Source organism: Hydra vulgaris, chromosome 14, assembly GCF_038396675.1.
Source record: "Hydra vulgaris chromosome 14, alternate assembly HydraT2T_AEP".
NCBI classification, from domain to species: domain Eukaryota; kingdom Metazoa; phylum Cnidaria; class Hydrozoa; order Anthoathecata; family Hydridae; genus Hydra; species Hydra vulgaris.
In genome coordinates this window covers 22,448,990-22,470,953 of record NC_088933.1, presented here as the reverse complement: position 1 = coordinate 22,470,953, position 21,964 = coordinate 22,448,990, and the positions used below count along the sequence as shown (strand labels likewise).

General features: G+C 28.5%; 1 protein-coding gene across 1 annotated transcript; it reads left to right on the top strand.

The window, feature by feature from the left end:
- The first annotated feature begins 5,060 nt into the window (after positions 1-5,060).
- On the top strand, positions 5,061-18,275 carry LOC100207300 (4-galactosyl-N-acetylglucosaminide 3-alpha-L-fucosyltransferase FUT6). Its single transcript, XM_065817746.1, has 3 exons — positions 5,061-6,369; positions 17,269-17,471; positions 17,697-18,275. Exons 1-2 carry the CDS (start codon positions 5,095-5,097, stop codon positions 17,356-17,358), a joined length of 1,365 nt encoding a protein of 454 aa, XP_065673818.1. The 5' UTR covers positions 5,061-5,094; the 3' UTR covers positions 17,359-17,471; positions 17,697-18,275.
- Positions 18,276-21,964: the final 3,689 nt, after the last annotated feature.

Below are 21,964 nucleotides of genomic sequence, written 5' to 3'. Positions count from 1 at the left end.
ATATATATATCGATCTATATATATATATATATATATATATATATATATATATATATATATATATATATATATAGAATGATTGGTGGTAGTGGGGTTTTAGGGTTTTGTAGAAAATATTTTTTAGCGCAAAAGTGTAATATGTAAAACATATGTATAGATACATATATAGAATTGTAAAACCAAGTTGTTTTTTAATAGAGTATTTATAGAGTTTATTTTATATGCGGAAGACGACTTTTGACAATATAGAACAACGGGACTAGGGTGGGGAAAGGAAGAGTCTTATATTAACCACAACCTTTTAATAACTTTTTTAATCACATGCGTATGTTATTGGCAATGAATGTTTATTTTAGAATACATGTAAAAAACGTGAAAAACATGTAAATACTGGCAATCATAGGCGTAGAGTATGGGGTGCAATGGAAATAGGCTGCCCCCCCCCTGAGTCAACCTTGCCCCCTTTCAAAATTCGTTTGCCCCCCTTGAAATTTTATCCAATCTTATAATAAAAATTGTTTCGATTTGTTATTTTTAAACAGTGAAAGAAATCAAAGGAAGAAATGAAGTTTTTTCCGCAAATCGAAAACTTGACGAACGAAGGAATGTTTTTTACAGATAAAAAATACGTTTTTTCGATAAAATAAAACTTCAGATAGTCTTTTGATCTCAATTTAAGATTTTTTCACGCTGTATACTTGTCACGTTTCAAATCACTTTCAATGCGGCACTATGTCACGTTTCAAAACACTTTCAATGCGGCAACTGAATCTGCTAAGTACCTGCAAGATTTGAAGTTGGCTTTAAGGATACTTATTACCAGCCTAAGGACCCAAATGAAATCTACAAATCTTATACTTTATCGGTTTAGATGCAGTTTTAGTTGGCTTCAACGATAGATTTAAATCAACTGAAACCATGCGTCATTTAACAAGAATCGAAGGGTTTGTGATTGGATCAAATAACACTGAATGCAGTATTGACTAAATCAAAAACTTCTACAAGGACAATTTTATCAAAAACTGCAGCTTCACCGGGACCTTTTCATTGACGAAACTGAGAGAAAAAAAGTTTAATTAAAAGATTTTCAATCAGCTCTAGATTTCATCCGCGCTAAAAAAACAAATTGAATTGAGAAGCTTTGCCTCGGAAATTGTCCAATTTATTAAAATAATTTTGGTCCAGCAAAGTAACTTGTACAGCAGATCAATCATTTAGTAATCTGCGTAGACTAAAAACTTTTTTTCGATTGACCATGAGCCAGGAAAGGCTGAACGCTGTTTCTTTAATGAATACCAATAAAGAAATTACTCGGAGTCTTGAAATGGATTTTTTGTTAGATATGTTTATTGAAAAAACGAAACGCGCCGTTGAATGCTAGTTAACCAAAATAAATTAACATTGCTATCCTAAACATGATACCAATTTTAAAAAGCTATTCTTCCAATATATAATACATGCAAAATAATATATAATACATTTTAACACATAACAACTTATTATACATTCAAAAATATTATTTTATGAATATAATTTTCTCACAACTTGCAACGTTAGCGTGGCCGAGTAAATTCTACTTCAGGCTAGTAAATCGAGGGTTCTTGATTCGCTTCTCGTTATCAATATTATTGTAGTTTTTCCTCATTAGTGTGCAAAGGTTATTTATTTTGTTGCTGCACACTTTTGTGCACCAACTAAATAAAGTTCATTTAAAGTCAAAGTGCAGAAAGTGCACTGCACATAGACCTTTACAGCCGTAACAGTCCGTTTACAGGCTTTAACTACTCCGTTAACGGGCTGTACACATCGACAAAATAAGATTTAGGCGTAGTTGATTTTAATATCAACATGTAGATATATATATATATTTTTTTTCGTAAGTTTTAGTTTACATTTGACGTAATATATATAAATTACATATTTTTTTCAAATACAAACAAGGCTTCTAAAAGAAGATCAAATGATCTTATCGTCAGAAGCCTTTTACAAAACAGAGTACATAAAGTATTATAAAAACGCCTTTTTACAATAAGAGAACGTAAAAAATTAACATAAAAATATTAAAATAGTACTTAGATAAATAGAAACAAATTGTCAACAAGTATAAAACAAAGATTGAACATACATTTCAAAATTATTATATATCATAAGACAAATTAAAAATATTCTAAGATATTTTCAATAGAGAGAATGAGATCTTTTAATTTAATTTTAAAAACAGAATAAGTTAGGGGTAAGCCGAAGTTAGGCAAAATAACTTTGTTCCAGAGATGAGCTGCATGATAAGTGATACAGAATTGATTGAACTTTGTTCGACAGAGTGGTTTATTTAAATAGTTATTATTCCTCATGTTAAACTTGCTTAAAGGTTTCAAAATAAAAAGGTCTTTAAAAATTAAAGGAGATAAATCATACTTCCACATATAAACAAAAGATTAATTTTTATATACGTTTAGTTTATAAACATTGAGGACTTTCATTTGATTGAAAAATATTGAGGAATTTGAGAACCGATCCGCAAAATTAATTACACGGATCGCATGTTTCTGACGGCGATGGAGACATTGTAACTTGCTTTGATCAGTACTACCCCAGGCAATATTTCCATAACTTATATAACTATGAATAAAAGAATAATAAAGTTTAGTTAAATTATTTTTATCTAAATGAGTACGCGCCTTATATAGAATTCCAATACTTTTTGAAACTTTCGAGCAGACATAGTTAATATGATGTTTCCATGTGATGTTCTCGTCAATGAAAACCCCCAGGTATTTAGTTACAGAATCTCTTTTTATTTCATTATGGTCAATAAAAATTTTGGGGTAGAGAACGTTTTTTGGAAAGCGGGTGGAAAAAAATCCATTTTGTTTTGTTTACATTTAATGTTAATTTGTTACTTTTAAACCATTTAGATATGTTTTGAAGTTCTTTGTTCATAACGGAGAATAGTAGGTAGATGTCACTGTTAGATAGAAATAAGTTTATGTCATCAGCAAACATAATACTTAGAAGATTTGATGCTTTATGCAAGTCGTTGATATATATTAAGAACAACAGAGGGCCTAAGATGGAACCTTGCGGAACACCACAGGAAACATTTAAAAACTGTGTATGATTAAGATCATTACAAGAAACAAATTGTTTTCTGTTGGATAAATAACTATGAAACCATTTACTAACTCTTTCATTTATTCCGTAATAGTTAAGTTTATAAAGTAAAATATCATGATCCACAGTATCAAATGCTTTTGAAAGATCGATAAAAATTCCTAATGTAAATTGAGATTTTTCAAAAGAATTGGAAATCTCACGTACCAACTGAATAATCGCATGCTCGGTTGAGTTATTCTTCTTAAAGCCAAGCTGATTGTTGTATAATAAATTATTTAAACTAAAATAATTAAATATATAAATTAATTTAATATAAACTAAAATAATTAAATATATAAATTAAATATATCAACTGAGGGTTTTGGTTTGGTCAGGTACTCTTTTAATTAAAAGAAAGTCTTCTTTAGATTTAAAACTTAGTAAAAAAAATGTTACGTTACAAAATTGAGACCACCTCCCCCGTAACAAATCGTCACAAAATCGCCTTCACCTTCCCCTCCCCCTCCCCCTAAAGAGTGACGTAATTTATGGACGACCCCTTATCCTAAACATCAAAAATTCTTAAACATCAAATAATATAAATATAATTTTATCTATTATATATTATTGTTTATGCATTTTATATTATAATGAAATACGTATGAGTTTTAAAAACGAAGAAATATTAAAAAATTTATGAATAATAATAAAAGACATCAATGATAATCAATTATAAATGACATCAATGATAAAACGTTAAATCATTTATTTTCTACCTCAACTAATAAGAAAAAGAATACCAAAGTCAAAGTTTATTTAATTAAAAATAATTTTTTCTATATAAATGATGAAAAAAAATTTTTTTTTTCCAAACTTTAAAAAAAAAAAAATTTAATATAATAAAAAAGTTAATTGTGATTATAATAAATAATAAATATTTTTAAACTAAGATTATGTTAAATAAAAAAATTGAAACGTTGAGAACAAAATTTAATGTAAGAGGTCGTCCGTAAATTACGCAACGCTAAATTTTACTAATAAACTAAACAAAACAAATCTAAAGTAGAGCCTTAAGCCTCCTCGCAGAGCCTTAAGTTAAATGAAAAATCTAAATACCTCATTAAGTTTAATGAAAATTGCTGCGTAAAAGATAAAGATTTCCTACTTGTATTTTTTAAATATTAAAGCGTTGCGTAATTTATGGACGACCCATTATAGAAAATAGTGAAACATTAAGGTGTAGAAATTTGGAGATCCCAATCCCTCTTTGACTACACAAGGTTACGTTAACATAATATAATATTCAAAATAAAACTTTATTGTTGTGGTTTTTTTATTAATTTGGATTCAAAGAAAAATAAAATATTGCGATGAAAGTAATTTGACAATTTCTCTAATAGTACACAGAGATTGAAAAGTTGTTATTCAACAATATTCACAATCACACAGTGATGGTGAATATAGTATGTTTATAAATTCGTCTATGAAAGACAAGTAAGATAAATAAACAATATAATCAAGAAGAAAATTCCATCTTTTATTAAATCTTTTGTAAAAAAAAAAAGTCTTTTATACCTAGTATAAAATGTTGTAATATGTTGTAATTGTTGTATTTGTTAATATGTTGTATTTGTTACATGAAAATAATTTTTTGGGAGATTTTTTGGAGAATTCATTATGTTAAATAGTGAGAAGGAGCGAATATAAAAAACTCGACAAAGTTGTGTATAATTAGATAATTAAAAGGTTGAACTTAATCTAATCTTGCGTATAAGTAGATAATTAAAAGGTTGAACTTAATCTAAGGCATTCAAAAAAGTCAAGTTCTTCGTGAAAATAAATTTACTTTAACTAATCTATTTTTAATACACTGAATACTTTTTAATTCAGTGAATACGTTTTCAACCTCACGAAAAATTACGATAGTTAAAATCTTACTTGTTGCTAGACAACTTTAAAAAAAATTTGTCGCACGCCTTTTGAATCTCTGAATTTATTGCAATGGACGAAAAACTTTTTCTGAAACAAATAGGTTTTTGCACAAAGCTCTTTTTATGTGCTGTAATTATCGTATTGTTAGGTTTTAATTTTTTTATGGGGATAATTAATATAGTGCTGCATTCAATTAAACCCAACAAATTCTACTGCAAAAATTGTTTTGAAAGTAAGAGTTATAAAACGATTTCCATATTGCTTTTTTCTCGCTATTTGGTGTTACCAGATGAAACAATAAAAGGTGTAACCGTGGAACAGTTTTTTAACGAAAAAAATACTTTACCATTGCAGAAAAAAAAATTACCTCTATATAACGGAACATTTGAAAGTAACGGAACTTGGAAAATTTCTCAGTTTGTGAGATTTAATGAAATACAATCTTTAAAGAAAATAATTTCAAATTATGACGTAATTATTTTTCATGTTAAAGATATGCCTGGAAGAAAAATGCTTTTAGAGCTTTCAAAATTTCGACCTTCAAACCAAGTTTGGGCTTATCTTAATAAAGAGTCGGCGTATAATACAATAAACGTTGCACGAAAAAATTTTGACGGTATTTTTAATATGACAATTACAACAAATCGCAACTCCCACGTGTTTGCACCCTACGGGTATTACGAAGAAAAAAAAATACCATCGTCAAATTGGCTAAAACAGTATAAATATCTGATAATATTTAAAGTAACTGAAAGTTCTGACTTAGCGGACAAAAAAGAACAAGAAAAAGAACTGTTGGAAATGGATCTTAGTTTTTCAGAGAAAGACTTGCCAATTGCATGGGTAGTAAGCCATTGCAACACGTTTAGAGATTTGTACGTAGAAAAACTCTTACAGTTTTTACCTATTGATGTTTACGGAAGTTGTAGTTTGAGCTTTAAACAGAAAAAAGAGTGCGAGAAAAACAGCTATGCTTGCGAATTACGATTGAGACGCTACAAATTTTCATTGGCATTTGAAAATAGCTTTTGTGAAGACTATATTACCGAAAAATATTGGAATGCTATTTTCAGAGGTAGCATACCAATTGTTCTAGGAGGTTCAAACTATGATGAAAAGATTGCTATTCCAGGATCATTCATAAATGCAAGACTATTTAAGTCCCCAGAATCCTTAGCGAACTACATCAGATTTCTATTGCATTCCGAATATGAGTATAACAAATATTTTGAATGGAGGACTAAGTATATAGTTGATTTTAAACCAAATGATAACCTCCGGTTAGATAGAGTTGTTAGTGATATTCGGGATGCTTTACAATCCGATTTTCCAATATCCAAATGGGTGAGTTTATCAGAATTTTTTAACGTGGAAAACAATTGTAAAAATATTTCACATACTTAAAAAGCAAATATATATATATATATATATATATATATATATATATATATATATATATATATATATATATATATATATATATATATATATATATATATATATATATATATATATATATATATATATATATAATATATATATATATATATAGGGGTAGATTAGGGTAATATGAGCACCTTGGTAATATGAGCATACTTAAAGATTTCTTAAATGTAAGCAGTGAAGTTAAAGTTGCTTTGTATTTTTTGAATCGACTTTATGTGGTGATAACAGGAATCAGTACAATTGGCGTAAATTTATATGCAGTATTTAGCGGCTCTCATCTAATTAAAACGCTATTAAATTTTTTGCTTTGTTAAAATATTATCATCACATACTCAACGCGGTTAATGCATGTACTGGAAAATACACGAATTTTGCGTTTTTATAAAAAGGTTATGTTTCGCTGCAATTTTTTAACCCGAATAATTTTTAGAAAAAAATTTTTTTTTTTTCTCCTAGCGCTTTAGTTTGTCTAAAATCAAACAAAGTTAAATTTTTTTTTAATTACTCAAGTTTAGATATAAAATTTTGCTTTATAGTTGATGCACCATATTTTGGTATAAAATAGTGCTGCTCTCAATGAAGATAAAACATTAAACTGAGAAAACAACTTTTTCAAACAAGTTTTAAGTTATATGTTTAATTTCTAACCAGTCATATGTCTGCAAACATATTAAAGGTCGAAAAAAATTAGTTATTTCAAGTTTAAAATCTGTTTTTTCCATTTTATATGAAAGTTTTTATTAATATGAGTGTGAAGAACACACAAATTGACATACGACTAGTTAGACTTTTAAAGTTAAACTTCTTAAGGTTTATTTAAAAGTCTAAGCTCAAAATTCAAACATTACTGTGATGTGAGCCATCCCTATTTTATAATGCCATAAAACTATTTAACTAAAATTCCGGTCTTTAAATTATCATAGATTTATATATATATTTTATTTGAATATATATAATTTTTATTTTTTTTGTAGAAAATATATATACATATTTTCATACTCCATCGTAAAAGATATGTTAAGTTTTAAACAATATATATAGATATTGTTTAAACTTAACATATCTTTTAAAACTTAACATATCATATTGTTTAAAAACAAATGTTGCAGACCGGAAAAAAAATATGTTTGTTATCACCGAGAACAAACAAGGCAAAAAGGTTTGAGAACGTGCATTAATGGCGTTGAGTATGAATGTGTCTGTGACGCGAAATTTTGATGTTAAAATAATGAAATTTAATTTTTCATCAAAAGAAAAATATGTTAGCTAGAAATCCATTTCAGCTTTATTTGAAAAAGAATGCATAGAAACATTTTGTTTTGACTTTATTTAAAGATACTATTTTTGTGTAATATGAGCATGCTCAAATTACACAGTGTTTTTTTATTGAAATTACCTTGTTTAAAATCCTTAAATTGCAGTGGGTTTAATTTATTTTTGAATAAAAACAAAACATAGTAAAATTTTTTAAATATTTCAACAATACTAAATATCTTTTAGTAATTTGAATAGTTCTATTTTTCAGAATGATACTTTTTTACTTAGTTAATGTTATTTTTTTAAGCTAATTTAAAGTGCTCATATTACCTAGTGGTCTGGGTAATTTAAGCAGATTTGCTAGTTTTTTAAAACCTCTGTCTTTTTAACAAATAATTTCGAGTGCCCAAATATCTATCTATCTATCTATCTATCTATCTATCTATCTATCTATCTATATATATATATATATATATATATATATATATATATATATATATATATATATATATATATATATATATATATATATATATATATATATATATATATATATATATATATATATATATATATATATATATATATATAGACATATATATATGTACATATGTATATATATATATTTATATATATATGTATACACGCACATATATATATATATATATATATATATATATATATATATATATATATATATATATATATATATATATACGTATATACATATGTATATAAATACTTGTTGATGAAGACAGTAATAAATTCTTTGTTTTTAAAAGCAATTGCTTTGCTACACTAAAGCATTTGTGTAACAAATCAGTTTGATTCTTAGATCATTCAGGACCCAGGATAAATTTATTATTTTATTTTTTATATTTGAAAATAATAAAAATCTTTTCAGGGGGTAAAAAGGGCAACTATTAAAACGTTTTATACCATTTTTAAAAGAGTTTGTAGGGAATTTTATTATCAAATTTCTATATATATATTTTTTAATTTAATGTTTGTAAAGATTTAACCAAAATAAAATGAGCTAGTTTAAAAAAATAAAATAAAATTTTTAAAAAATCCTAAAATAATTATTTAACAAATAAAAATAGTTTTACGTTTTACATTTGTTAACATTTTTAAAAATAAAGTTCTAAATCTTTTTAGTATAGACGTTTTCTTGAAGTATTTTTATCATTAAATTTGTTTTTCAGATTAACTATTAAAAAAGTAAGAAATCTCCTCAATTCATCTTTAATTTAAACTTTTATAATATTAAATAATATTTTTTAAAGGATTAAAATTGAGATATTGAAAAAAAATTTATTCAAAGAACAAATAAATAAAGTATTTTGGATTAAAGATCTATACATATATAGTAAAGAACGTACTCGTATTATGTTTGAGAAAATATTAAAGGATAATATGAGAAAAGTGAATGACAAGGAGGAAGATACTGCTTTTGTTTAAGATCAGCTTGAGAAAAGAAAATGAAATCTTTGAGGTAGAAATAAAAGATATGAGTTTTGTATAGAAAGAAGTCTGAAAAGAATATTTAAGTTAACTAAAAACTTAAAGGCCAAGTTATAAATTTAGATTATTTAATTTCTTCTTGTTACACTTGCAACGAACTAGACATGGTAACATATATTAAATTTAATTTTAACGACCATCTCAATTATCAAAATTCTGTTCTTCTTTTTAAAACTATACTTTAGTCTACCGCTCATACAGCAGCGTGAGAAGGTAAAACACCCCACCAACATACAGCATTGATTAGCAGTGTCATTGTCATGGCTGGTGGTTCTGTAGCAAACTTTAATTGTTTAAAACTCACATCTTATAGAGTTGCAGAGATCATAATATCTGCCAGGCCAAAAGAAATAAGAGAATACATAAAAACACAGCAGTATCATCAGATTCAACAATGACGGAAGAACAGTTAGTTTGCAAAGATTTCATTACAGTAGAATGATTCGTAGTCTTAAAGTAGCTTTAAGAAAAAAAAGGACAATAAAAATTAAAGAACAACAAAAGTTAAAACAAACTAAGGTCTTACATAATATTGATATTAGGGCAAATAAAATTTGATTCCTACCTTAGAAAATGATGTGACACAGATGAAGGAGGGTAAAACTTCAATTGTGTTGTAAGGGTTAGAAAATGATAAGAATTATTTCGTTAATTTTATAACAGCATTATATAGACCGCCAAACTACAATCAATTTGAAAACCACTTAAACTACTTACTACCAAAGCTCGTAAAAAAACACGTTTACTTAGTGTATACTTTAGGGTGTCCCAAAAAACAACATTTTTGAAAAATATATGCAGAGACCCCCTTAATGTGTTCTATCTAATACAAAAACACTAGATTTAAAATTTTTCGAATCTAGTGTTTTTGCATTAGATAGAACACATTAAGGGGGTCTAAAATGAAATTAAACACAAAATATAAAAAAGTTCTTTTGAAAGTTAAAAAAACAATCAAAAAAATACTACTCTTCATTGCTTAATGAAACATTTGGAAATACAAAAAAACATGGAATGTAATTAAAGATATAATAGGAGTGGGATGTGTGAAAATTGATAATTTGCTAAATAGATTGCAAGGAGATGATAATAGAGAAGATGCTTTTGAAAATAATAAAATTGCAAAAAGATTTGAAGATTTTTTTAAAAATGTAGGGACAAAACTTGCCGGTGCAATTCCTGAGTGAATAAAATCATTTAAATCTTTCTTGAAAAAATCAGATTCTTTCATGGATGAAATTGAGCTTTCAGTTTATGATCTTCGGCTAGCGATTAGTATGCTGAAAACAAATAAGAGTGCATGCATGACTGGATGAAATTAACGAAAAGAGGCGCTTTTACGGGGGAGGTGTGTGTGTGTGTGTGTGTGTGTGTGTGTGTGTGTGTGTGTGTGTGTGTGTGTCTGTGTGTTAAAATTTTTTTTTTAGAACCCTGTCGGGTACTTTTTAAAGATTCACCATCTCCCTCATTTTATTCGTAGACTCGCCTCTGCCCTGATATTGTAAAATGAGGCTCAGATAATCTATTTTTATAATTTTTAATCTTTCTTTAATAGAGGGCATTTTTCCTGACCAATTAAAATGAATAAAAATAGTTCCAATATACCAAGCGGCGATGACTTCATAAAATGTAACTAAAGACCAATTTCCATACTTTTAAGTTTTTCTAAAATACTAGAGCCTATTATGCACAACAGACTGTACATTTATCTTGAAAAAAATAACATTCTTTATCATAAACAGTTTGGTTTTCGCAAAAACCAATCCATGGTACATGCAATAATTGATCTTTTTGAATTAAGTTTTGAATGGTTTGAAAACAATAGTTATACACTCGGAATTTTTTTAAATCTATCTAAAGCATTTGATACTGTTAACCTCGAGATTCTTATCTAAAAACTACGCAATTATGGAGTAGTTCACTCTAATTTATAGTGGCTGCAATGTTATTTACCCAGCAAGCATTTTGATGTTGATTCAAAGTTAAAAACGCGTTGATTTAAGGACGTTGATTTAAGCGTTGATTTGGAAACAAAAAAATCGACGTTGAAATATCTACATTGATTCAACGTCTATAAATAAACGTTGAACTGATGTTGATTTACAAACGTTGATTTATGCGATGATTTGGAAACAAGATAGCGGCGTTGAAATATCAACATTAACTCAATATCAAAAAACAACGTTGAACTTATGTTGCGTTTTTAAAACGTTTTGGAAAAATGACACTTTTTAAAAATTTACTAAAAAATTCTTTTTTTAAAAACATTTTACAAGTTGGGGTAGGAGGGTAATTTATTTTTTATTTTCGCCACTAGCTTAGTTTTCGTTTAACTCAACGTCACCTTCTACTTCACAGGTACTTCATCTTTTTGATTTTCTTTATCACTTTTCTATAATTAACTTCTTCATCTTCTTTTTCATGCTTGTAGGATTTCCGTCTACTTCCATTTAAATGATGAGGTGCATACTTCAAGCAGGAGGCCAATTATGTACGAGTTTCATTGTCTGTTGCTTTTGCATAATAACGCTTGATCGATTCTAGAAAATAAAAGCAAAAAAATTCAAATTTAATCAAGCAAATAAAATTGTTAAGAAAATAGGAAGGTATTCATATAAAATAATATAAATTTTCAATTTATATCATTTTATATGAATACTTAAAGTTTACAATTTTCGTGTCATCTAATTTATTTTATATTCTGTTCAAGAAAAATTTTACACCTATTTCTTGTGAATTTAAATAAGTTCATTTATTTTCAACAGGCAGCCATTAAGAAAAATTAAGCATTTAAAATTGAAAATTAACACTTAAAATCAAAATAATATCCTACCAATTATGGCTTTGTAAATATTTATCCTTCCGTAGGTAATTTCAAAAAAAAACCCACTAAACCTTTCGAAATATTTTTTAAACAATTTTTTACATACTCTCCTTTACCTATTTATAAAAAAAGAAAAGAGTAAAAATTCAAATTTAGGGCTGATGCCAATGCATCAGCCTTTACCAATCGGCATCTGCCAAAAGTAGGCATCAATGTACCCCTATAATATATAACAATGAATATATTCCTGAAATAGTTGGTGGTTACATTTAAAAACTGTTTACAAATATTACTTACATTACTGTTTAAAAATATAACTTATATTAGGGAAACACCTAACGAACATGAATAAATAATAATTGTCATAATAATAAAAGTAATATTTACAAAAATAAACATTAGGGTTTCCCAAAAACATGCCTTTTTTTTCTTCAATTTTCGAAAATAGGGATAACAGACTTCACTTTCCAGCAGGCAGGAAAACAGGACTTTTATAAGCACTTGATAAATAGTTTTGAAAATATAGATGACAACTCCTGAGAACACTTCTGCAAGACTATAACAGGTATGTTGTCCAGACCAAAAGCTGGAGAAGAGTCTAAACAGGAAATCACTTTAGATACAAATGTAAAAGAGAAACAACTTTACAAACGTATAACAGAAGCTCAGACATGGCAGCTAGAGTAAGTTTTACAATGTTTATACGGGTGCATTTTTGAGCACATAAAGAGTTTTCTAAAGTAAAAAAAAAAATTTAACATCAGTCACCTCCCCAAGGAAGGCCACTACAGTCAATGAGGCTAATTTACTGTGGTTACAAGCTTTATCAACTCTTTAACTCCGAAATAGGAACATTAACGAACAAGGTTGGTACACAGAGAAAAAAGATAAACGTGGTATTAACAGAGTTGTGGTGCGGATTAAATAAAGTAAGAGCATTACTAGATAACTCAGCTAAAAGATGACCATGGTGTTCAGTGCAAAAACGAAAAACATTTGTTACAATATATAGAACTAAAATAGAAAACAATTAAAAGAAACAGCTTTAGCAGATGCTAATTTTTTATGATGAAAAAAGATTTAGGAGAGATCACTAATGAAATCTAAAAAAAGTACAAAGTAGAAGACTCAGTAAGAGTGACCATTGATCAATATTAACAATACTGTAATAACGATTAGCAGAGAAAAATTTTTTTTTCTTGATTTGAAATTATCATAACAGTTTTATCTAAACATAGGTGTGCACGTAAAATCTATGTATATGACATTTATTTCAGAAAAAATAATTTTTTTTTTATTGATCTTTTTCTTTTTTTAACAACTAAATGGTGAAAAAAAATGTGCAAATGATGATTAGCAAAAGACAACATAATTAACTATATCATTTAGACATCCTGGTAGTATTATAACTTAAGTTGACTATTATTCGTGTTCATTAGGGTGTCCCAAAAACAAACTTTTTTTTCTTCTGGATACCTCTCATTTTTTTCCCATTCTCTAAAGTCCACTAAAGCCTTAGCTTTAGTGGACTTTTTTAAATCAACTGAAAAAAAAATTTCGTAGCCAGGAAGTGATAGCTGTAAAATTTGAAAAAATTGATTTTTTCGAAAATAAATGTCCGTTACATCAATCTTGGATTAATATGTATTGAAATTTATTTTTATCTTTCATTTTGTTTTTAATAAAGTTAACAATGATGTCTAAGTATAGAATAGTGCTATTATGACTTTTTAAAAGCATATTTTGGTTTTTGGAGTTGGGCTTGGGTATGTTTATTCAAAATGTAGTGAGAGGCTCAGAAATATGATTAAACTTACAAAAATGCGCGTTTTCTCTGAAGTATTGTAGAAAAGACAAATAAACTTTCTTCGAATTTGATATATAAATATTTTTATTTTGCTCTAATAAAAAACAACTTCATGAAATGATTTTCATACATTAAGTAAACACCTTTAAGAATTCCGGTATTATTAGATTTGTGCTCAAAAACAGGCGTAATTTAGAGCTTTACCAAAAGCTCTAAATTACAAAAGGGTGTACCAGAAATAGGTTTTATTTTTATTTTTTGTGGATATTTCTCAAGTTTTTGCCATTCTCTGAAGTCCGCTGAGGCTATTAATAACCAAAAAAACAAAATCAGTTATCAAAAAATGATTTTTGTAAAATTTAAAAAAATTAAATCTTTTGTAAATGAATGTTGTTTTGTTGTCGATGTTAAAATATTTTAAGAGGCTCATAATTATTCTTAAGTTTACTAAACCGTGTGCATTCTCGAAGACCTTGTGGTCAAGAAAGAAATCATCAATACTTATATATAAATATTTCTGTTTTGCAAAGCAGTAACCTCATTAAATGGTTTTCATGCATCAAATAAACACCAACGAAAATTTCAGTACTCTGCTAATAAAGATGATTTAGAGTAACACACAACAAAATGCTTATCATACGCCTAATTTTTAAACATAACCTGAACCTTATATGTTTATAAACGTATAATTCTCTTATAAAAAAAACATGTCTCATGCGGATTTAAGTCATCTTTGGTCAATTAAAAAGTTAAGTTTTGTAGCTAACATTGGTTGTCCTGTCAAAATAGACGCAAATATAGAAAAAAAGAGGAAGACACTAATATCAGAAAGCTACAGGAAATGCACAGGAAAGCATTATATGTAAGATTTTATAAAGGCTGGTCACTCAGAACGAGGTGGATAAGACGGAGTACATCAGGTTTGATTAGAACGGGTAACAAGTTAGGTTGTTTTTAAACAACATTAAAAAGGAGGCCCTGAAGTTCCTCAAGAGGCCATTGACCAAAGAGATATTTAACATGGGGACCACAAGAAGCTATGTCTTTTAATCCTTAGGAGATGTACCACTATTTCATTTTCCTCAATCAGAAGCCTTTCATTAATAGTTAAATTATATTATCAATCGCTTTTTGCTTTTTTTTTTTTTTTGTGGGGGGGGGGGGGGGAGATTATATTTTAAAGTTTTTTAAAAATATTAATAATAATTCATTCCTAAGGTGTTTGATAAATGCTTCATACCTGCTTTCCTATAGGATGACTAAGAATGTATCCTAGGTGATGAATCCGGAAAAGAAAAAGATAATAAAAATGGCATATTTTAATTTGTCTGAGCAGTTTCATATGGGGAAACCAAAGTTACCAGTTGTTAGCAGGTCTATTGAGCTTAATAAACGGGGTTTCAATAGATTGCGATTCATGCTTGTAGGAGCTTACTGAGCTAGTAGGGGCTCAATGAGTTGGCTGGATAGCTGAGGAGTTGTTCGCCATTTCAACTCCTGTTGGGGAGTTGAAATGGCGAATAAAGCGAAATGACTGTTAGACATTTTACATATCTAAAAGGTTCTTAAGCTAGTTGAATGTGCCAATGGCTGGGCAGAAAAAATTATCCTATTGGCCCAAAACTTTGTTAGGGACAGCTTATTGGGCAACACAATAAAGAACCTCATACTGATCGGCAGAGAATAACTTCTTAAACGAAAAATAAATATTTTTGAGAGACTTGCATTTTTCACAAAAAAATTACTTTTTTTTTGAAAGATGAAATTTTACAGCTATCACTTTTACTGAAACAAAAAGTGTTGTTTTGGTAATTTTAGCCTATTTGGACCTTAAAGAATGGAATAGAATCACAACACAAAAATATAGAAAAAATATTGTTAATAACAATAATGATAACAATAATAGTAATAAAAAAAATAATGGTAAAAATAATAATACGTTACATGTTTTTATAAACACAAATAGCTATATGTACAATGATAGTCAATTACAAACAGTTAAAAAAAAGATAAAACATATCAACTAACAATAATATAAAACAATTATTTAAATAGAAATCAAGAAAATAATGATATGATATCGATAACAATAATAAAAATAACAATAACAAAAAAAATTAAAAATAATAAAAAAAATTTTAACATTGAAGTAATACTATCAAAAAATCAAAACGATAAAAAACATAATAAAATATAGTTAAAAAAAAGGCTTTAAAAAATATAAAAAGATTTACATGTTACGTGCATACACAAACACACATAAACACATATACAGATGTATAGATACGCATGCACAGTTTACACATACGCGCTTATATACACATCTCCTATACGCCCCTATACTCACATAGAAATGTATTCAAACACATATAGATATACACTTTTCAAAATATATACAACTTTAAAAATGAATGACCAACATTAAACAAACTATAAGGAAAAAATAATAATAAGACAAGACAATACAAACATTGAACAAAAAAAACATGATAATCAGGGGCGGATTTAACATTTTAAATGGGTGATGCGAATGGGTCATGTTAAGTAATATTAGGTTATTTATTAATGTAAAGTAATATTAGGTTAATTAAATAATATTATAATAATAAAGGTTAAACCTCCATTTCTGGATTCTTTCAATTTCTTGATAAGCACATTATGTAACGTAATATTAGGTTATTTATTAATGTAAAGTAGTATTAGGTTAATTAACTAATATTATAGTAATAAAGGTTAGCCATCCGTTTGTGGATTCCATACTTTTATTGATAGCAGTTTATGTAAAGTATTAGTAATCTTGTTTAAGGTTAACCCTCCATTTCTGGATTCTTTCCTTTTATTTATAGGAATTTTTTTTTATATTTTTAACTATTTTATTTTTTATATAATAACTTTTGTTATATTTTTTTTATTGAAGTTCAATAAGTATAAAATAAATATAGGCTAGTTGTCTGTCTGTCTGTCTGTCTCTCTCTCTATATATTAGGGTGTCCCAAAATTATGAAGTTTTAAAATATAGATGTCTCACCCCATTAAATATGTCTGTATGGTAACAGTAATTTACCTGCCAAATTTTAGCCCATTTGGACAATGTTTCGAGGTCCCCCAAGGAGTCGAAAGTTTCCGATTTTGGTGTTTGATCGTTCGCTACCAACTTTTGATACAGTGTTATATGATATGATTATAAATGTTTTATGATTTTTTTATACAAATGAAACAAAATATATAATTCTGAAAAAATATATAAATCTGCAATGCCTTTTATTTTTTAATTTCAAAAATTAGGTCAAAAATGATTGAAAAACAAGATTTTATTGAATTTCAGTTCGCTTGAATATTAATTAATAAGCATTTATGTAGATTATGCAAATAATTCAAATTTTAGCTAGCAGTTCACGATTATATTCTGCAAAGTTTTTCCTATGCTGTTCAACTACTTGAAGCAAAAATTGTTTCTACTCTTCGTCTTTGGTGATGGTTTCATTAAAATGTTGTACCAACGCTACTCCCCATTCTGCAGAGTCATTGATGCAAACCAGATTCCTTACAAACACTGCTGCAACTTGGAAAGAAGGAGTATCTGACCAGGTCATCTGATTTAATAGTCTTGATCTAAAAATCTTATGATTTGAATTTATATGATGACTTCAAATAAATGAAAATCGCAAGGTCTTTAGATTAAGATCAAAAAAGTCAAGATTAAAAAAAATATGTTTCTTAGTTCTGTTTATGTTTCTTAGTTAAACTATAAATGTTGCTACTTATTAAAACCGCATGTTATATTATTGGATATTTTACATACATTTCCAATAGGTACATCAAGAAAACTGGCATCAATATTGGATATTTCCAAAAATGTTTTAGACGCACGCAAATTGTCAAAACTTTGTGGTAGTGTTTTCATCAGATGTGGGCCTCGATCTGCTTGTATTGTGCGAACAAGATCAGTCTTTTCTTTGTCAGACAGGAGAGATAAAAAAAGAGCAAGAGTTGCCAATTCATGTACCAAGAATGACGCAGCATCATTTTTAATCCAGTTGAACCAAGAACTGCATCGTCGTAGTCATGCAAACGCTGTATCAACAAAATATCATTCACAGGTGCATCAGCAGTAAGCCTGCATTAAAACCATGACTGAAGATACGATCTAATGCTGGTATTTATCCTATCCAGCACAGCTGCAACTTTGGGAGATATAATGTCTCTGCGATGTCTGCGTTGTGTTGTAGAAATTGTTTTACTTGAGCATGCTGATTGTACAAGAAATTCTTCATCAGATTTATCATCTTCATTAGAATCATGGCAAACGGATGATGTTGTTGAATGTGTTGCACTGTCCAGTTGTTGGTCTGCAGCTGACTCTGCTGTTGATGATAACCCACTCCGTCCACGGTAAACAATTTTTGATACAGCATCTTTTGCTGCATTATCGACATCCCTGATAAATTGTTTTTGACGTTTAGCAACTCGTTTTTCTTTAATTTTCTGTATTATGTGATGTTTTTGTCGTACAGGCAGCCTTGATTTTACCCAAAATGGGCGCAGTTGCTCGTGCACTTGTTGTGCAGCTTTATTAATGTTTAGCTTCTGTACACGGTGATAGAGTACAAAATTTTTCATGACATCTTGGCCTGAAGGGAGGCGAGCACCTGAGATGGTTTCTTTTGGAAAACCAATAAGCCATATGTTGTTATTGCTTCTGGTTACTGTAGATTTTGCCATACCCTAAAAAAATAATACAAGTACCAATGACAGTATAAGTGTTATTAAGTATAAGTAGTTTAATATTGTATTTAAATATTTTAATATATTTTAGAAATATTTGGAGAATACAATTAAAAAATGATTACATAATTGTTATATTATTAGTACAATAATTAACAAACTTACAAATTGTTGCTGTATTTCTTGTTTTTTTCACCAATTTATATACAATAAAACATGAGCAAATTGTGTTTACTAAAAATAAAAGAAAACAAAATGGCCACTTGGTCATGTGACAATAGCACTGCAGCAAATAATAATAACTAAAAGTAAAATTTGTTTCTAAACTTTTGCTTAAAATAGCGAGTTGACTGGTCAAAAATACACATTTTTTGCATTCTCTAATAAAGATTATCATTCTATAGGTAATTGTTAATAATATTTTAAACTCTAATTAATGTCAGCAGTGAGATAATTAAACTAGTTTGCATTTCTAGCTTTATTTCACTCATTTTGTGCATATTGTTTAAGATTATTGATATGGATTTTGAATTAACTCGATTGTAAAATTTTAAAAAAACTCAAAAATGTGGAGATAAAACATCGCGAATTGTCAAACATGCTTTGAATTATGTTTGTGCTTTGCAAACAAGTCGAAGTAGTAATTTCTTTTCACATCTTTGCGGAGTTTTTCAAAGTTATTTTTATAAGTTAAATAGTTATTTTTATGGTTGCCTGATTTAGATTTTAGATATTTAATATACAGTTTTTGTTTCACTTTCGAAGATTTTTAAGTCCTTTTTGTTATCCAAGTAAGTTTGCGTCATAAATGGTTTTAAATGTTTTAAAAAAAGAATAGTATATAAGGTTTTTATCATTATTGAAGGTAATATTGCTCCAGTTTTGATTCGAAATTTGTTCCTTAAGGTGGTTCAACCCCATTAAAAATATTTGAAATATTTTTTTTTTAATGCTTTATCACTTAATTCAATTATTGCAGATTCCAAAAATATATAGTTTGTGGTAAAAACTAGTTTGATAAATTTGCGTTTTTACTGGCTACGGTAATCTTTTTTATCCTTAACCACACCTTAGTAACCGTGTCAGCCTTGCATCGTCTACCAAATTATACATCAAAAGTCCTAATTTGATCTGCAAGATTCTGGTTTTTCTACCTTGTTTTATGGCATTTTGCTATTTACACGCCAAGGGTTTAGTGCTATTCTGACATTTAAAGAAGATAAAGAAGTGATGTTGTTTATTTTCTGTTACATTTTTGTCATTTTCTATCCATCTCAGTAATATAATCAATAGCTTCTGTGTTTTTGACACCTTTATTTATATCTATAGAGTTAAATATGGGAAATAATTTAAAAAAAAGATTGAATAGAAAAAGAAAGTTTTTAACTTACAGCTATCTTATCTTTTATTAAATAAAAATAAGCGGGGCATATATATAACAAATCGATTAAGTAACATGGAGAGATCATATAAAATATATGGAAGGTAAAATATCAAGGAGCCTACTTTATAGGGCAAAACCTTTTTTAAATTCAATTTGTTTAAACTCTTGTATTTTTCTTTTACTCATTCCTATTTTAATTACGCTAGTATTGCATGGTGCAGTACCAATAAAAATAAATAAAAAAAAACTTTTTAATATGCAAAAACATGCAATCAGAACTATATCCAATGATAGCGGCTATACACCCTGCCAACCTTTGTTTACTAAGTTGAATATACTAAATATCTACCAAATAAATATTTATCATCTACTAATTTTTATGTTCAAAGTTAATAAAAGTGTTATACCAAAAACTTCTAATCTCTTATTCAAAACTAATCAGAATAAATGTTTAACTAGATATTCAAGTAACACCTATGTACAACCCAAAAGTTATTTTGCGGCAACTGAGTTTTCAATTTCAATTAGAGGACCAAAGGCATAGAATAAAATACTCACAACTGAACTTAAAACTCTTACAATGTTAAATGAGTTTAAGGCTAAACTTAGACAGTTATTACTAAAAAATGATCTACCATAAAACTATTTTTATAAATGCAAAATATCTTTATGATTGATCTATCAATTAAATGAAAAGTATATTAATTTTAGAAACGCTAAAGTTAAATGCACTTGGTAACTTTTGAAATTTATTTATGTTTTTGTTGTTTAATATGTGTTGTTATTCTTTTTATTTTTTGATCTCAGACTTTGGTTTTGTGATCTGAAGTTTAATATTTAAAAAAAAAATAATAATAGTAAAAATTAATTCATGATTTTATAACATTAAAAATTAAATTTTTCCGTGCTTTTAGAAGAATATGTTTAAGTAAATAGCGCTCGAAGTTGAACACTAAGGAAGGGGAAAAGGATCTGTTCAGATTGGCCAGACAGAGAAACCATGTTGGGCAGGATGTGCAGCAGGTTAGGATGATTAAGGATAAAGATGAAAATGTGTTGTCTAGTGAGGAGAGTGTCTTGGGAAGGTGGAAGGAGTATTTTGAGGAACTGATGAATCAAGAGAATGATAGGGAAGGAAGGTTAGAAGAGACAGAGGTTGTGAATCAGGAGGTTCCCCAGGTGAGCAAGGAGAAAGTAAGGGCTGCAATTCGGAGAATGAAGTGTGGTAAGGCAGTTGGACCGGACGATATTCCAGTGGAAGCATGGAAATGTTTGGAAGAGATAGCAGTGGAGTTTTTGACAGGGTTATTTAACAGAATCTTGGAAGGTCAGAAGATGCCTGCGGAGTGGAGACATAGCATAATGGTGCCAATTTTCAAGAATAAGGGCGACATTTAGAGTTGTAGTAATTACAGGGGAATAAAGTTGATCAGTCACAGCCTGAAAATCTGGGAAAAACTAGTGGAAGCTCGGCATAGAGGAAAAGTAGAGATCTGTGAGCAGCAGTATGGTATAGGGAAGGACAGAAGGAGTTATATTGTGTGTTTGTGGACTTGGAGAAAGCTTATAATAGAGTTCCAAGACAGGAGCTGTGGTATTGTATGAGGAGGTCAGGAGTAGTGGAAAGGTATGTGAGGGTGGTGCAGGATATGTATGAGAACAGTGTGACAGCAGTGAGATGTGCAGTAGGAATGACAGACAGGTTTAAAGTGAAGGTAGGACTACATCAGGGATCAGCCCTGAGTCCCTTCCTGTTTGCAATTGTCATGGACAGAATGACGGACGAAGTTAGACAGGAGTCCCCTTGGACTATGATGTTTGCTGATGACATTGTGATCTGTAGTGAGAGTAGGGAGCAAGTGGAGGTAAAATTGGAAAGATGGAGGTATGCTTTGGAAAGCAGGGGAATGAAAGTGAGCAGAAGTAAAACAGAGTACAGTGTGTGAATGAGAGGGCAGACGGCGGACAGGTC

What these genes read in the sequence shown, in the direction of transcription:
- LOC100207300 (XM_065817746.1), top strand. Translation starts at nt 5,095, where the DNA reads ATGGACGAAAAACTTTTTCTGAAACAAATAGGTTTTTGCACAAAGCTC. An exon ending in ATTTTCCAATATCCAAATGG is followed by an intron (nt 6,370 to 17,268) that starts GTGAGTTTATCA and finishes TTCAAATTTTAG; the next exon opens with CTAGCAGTTCACGATTATAT.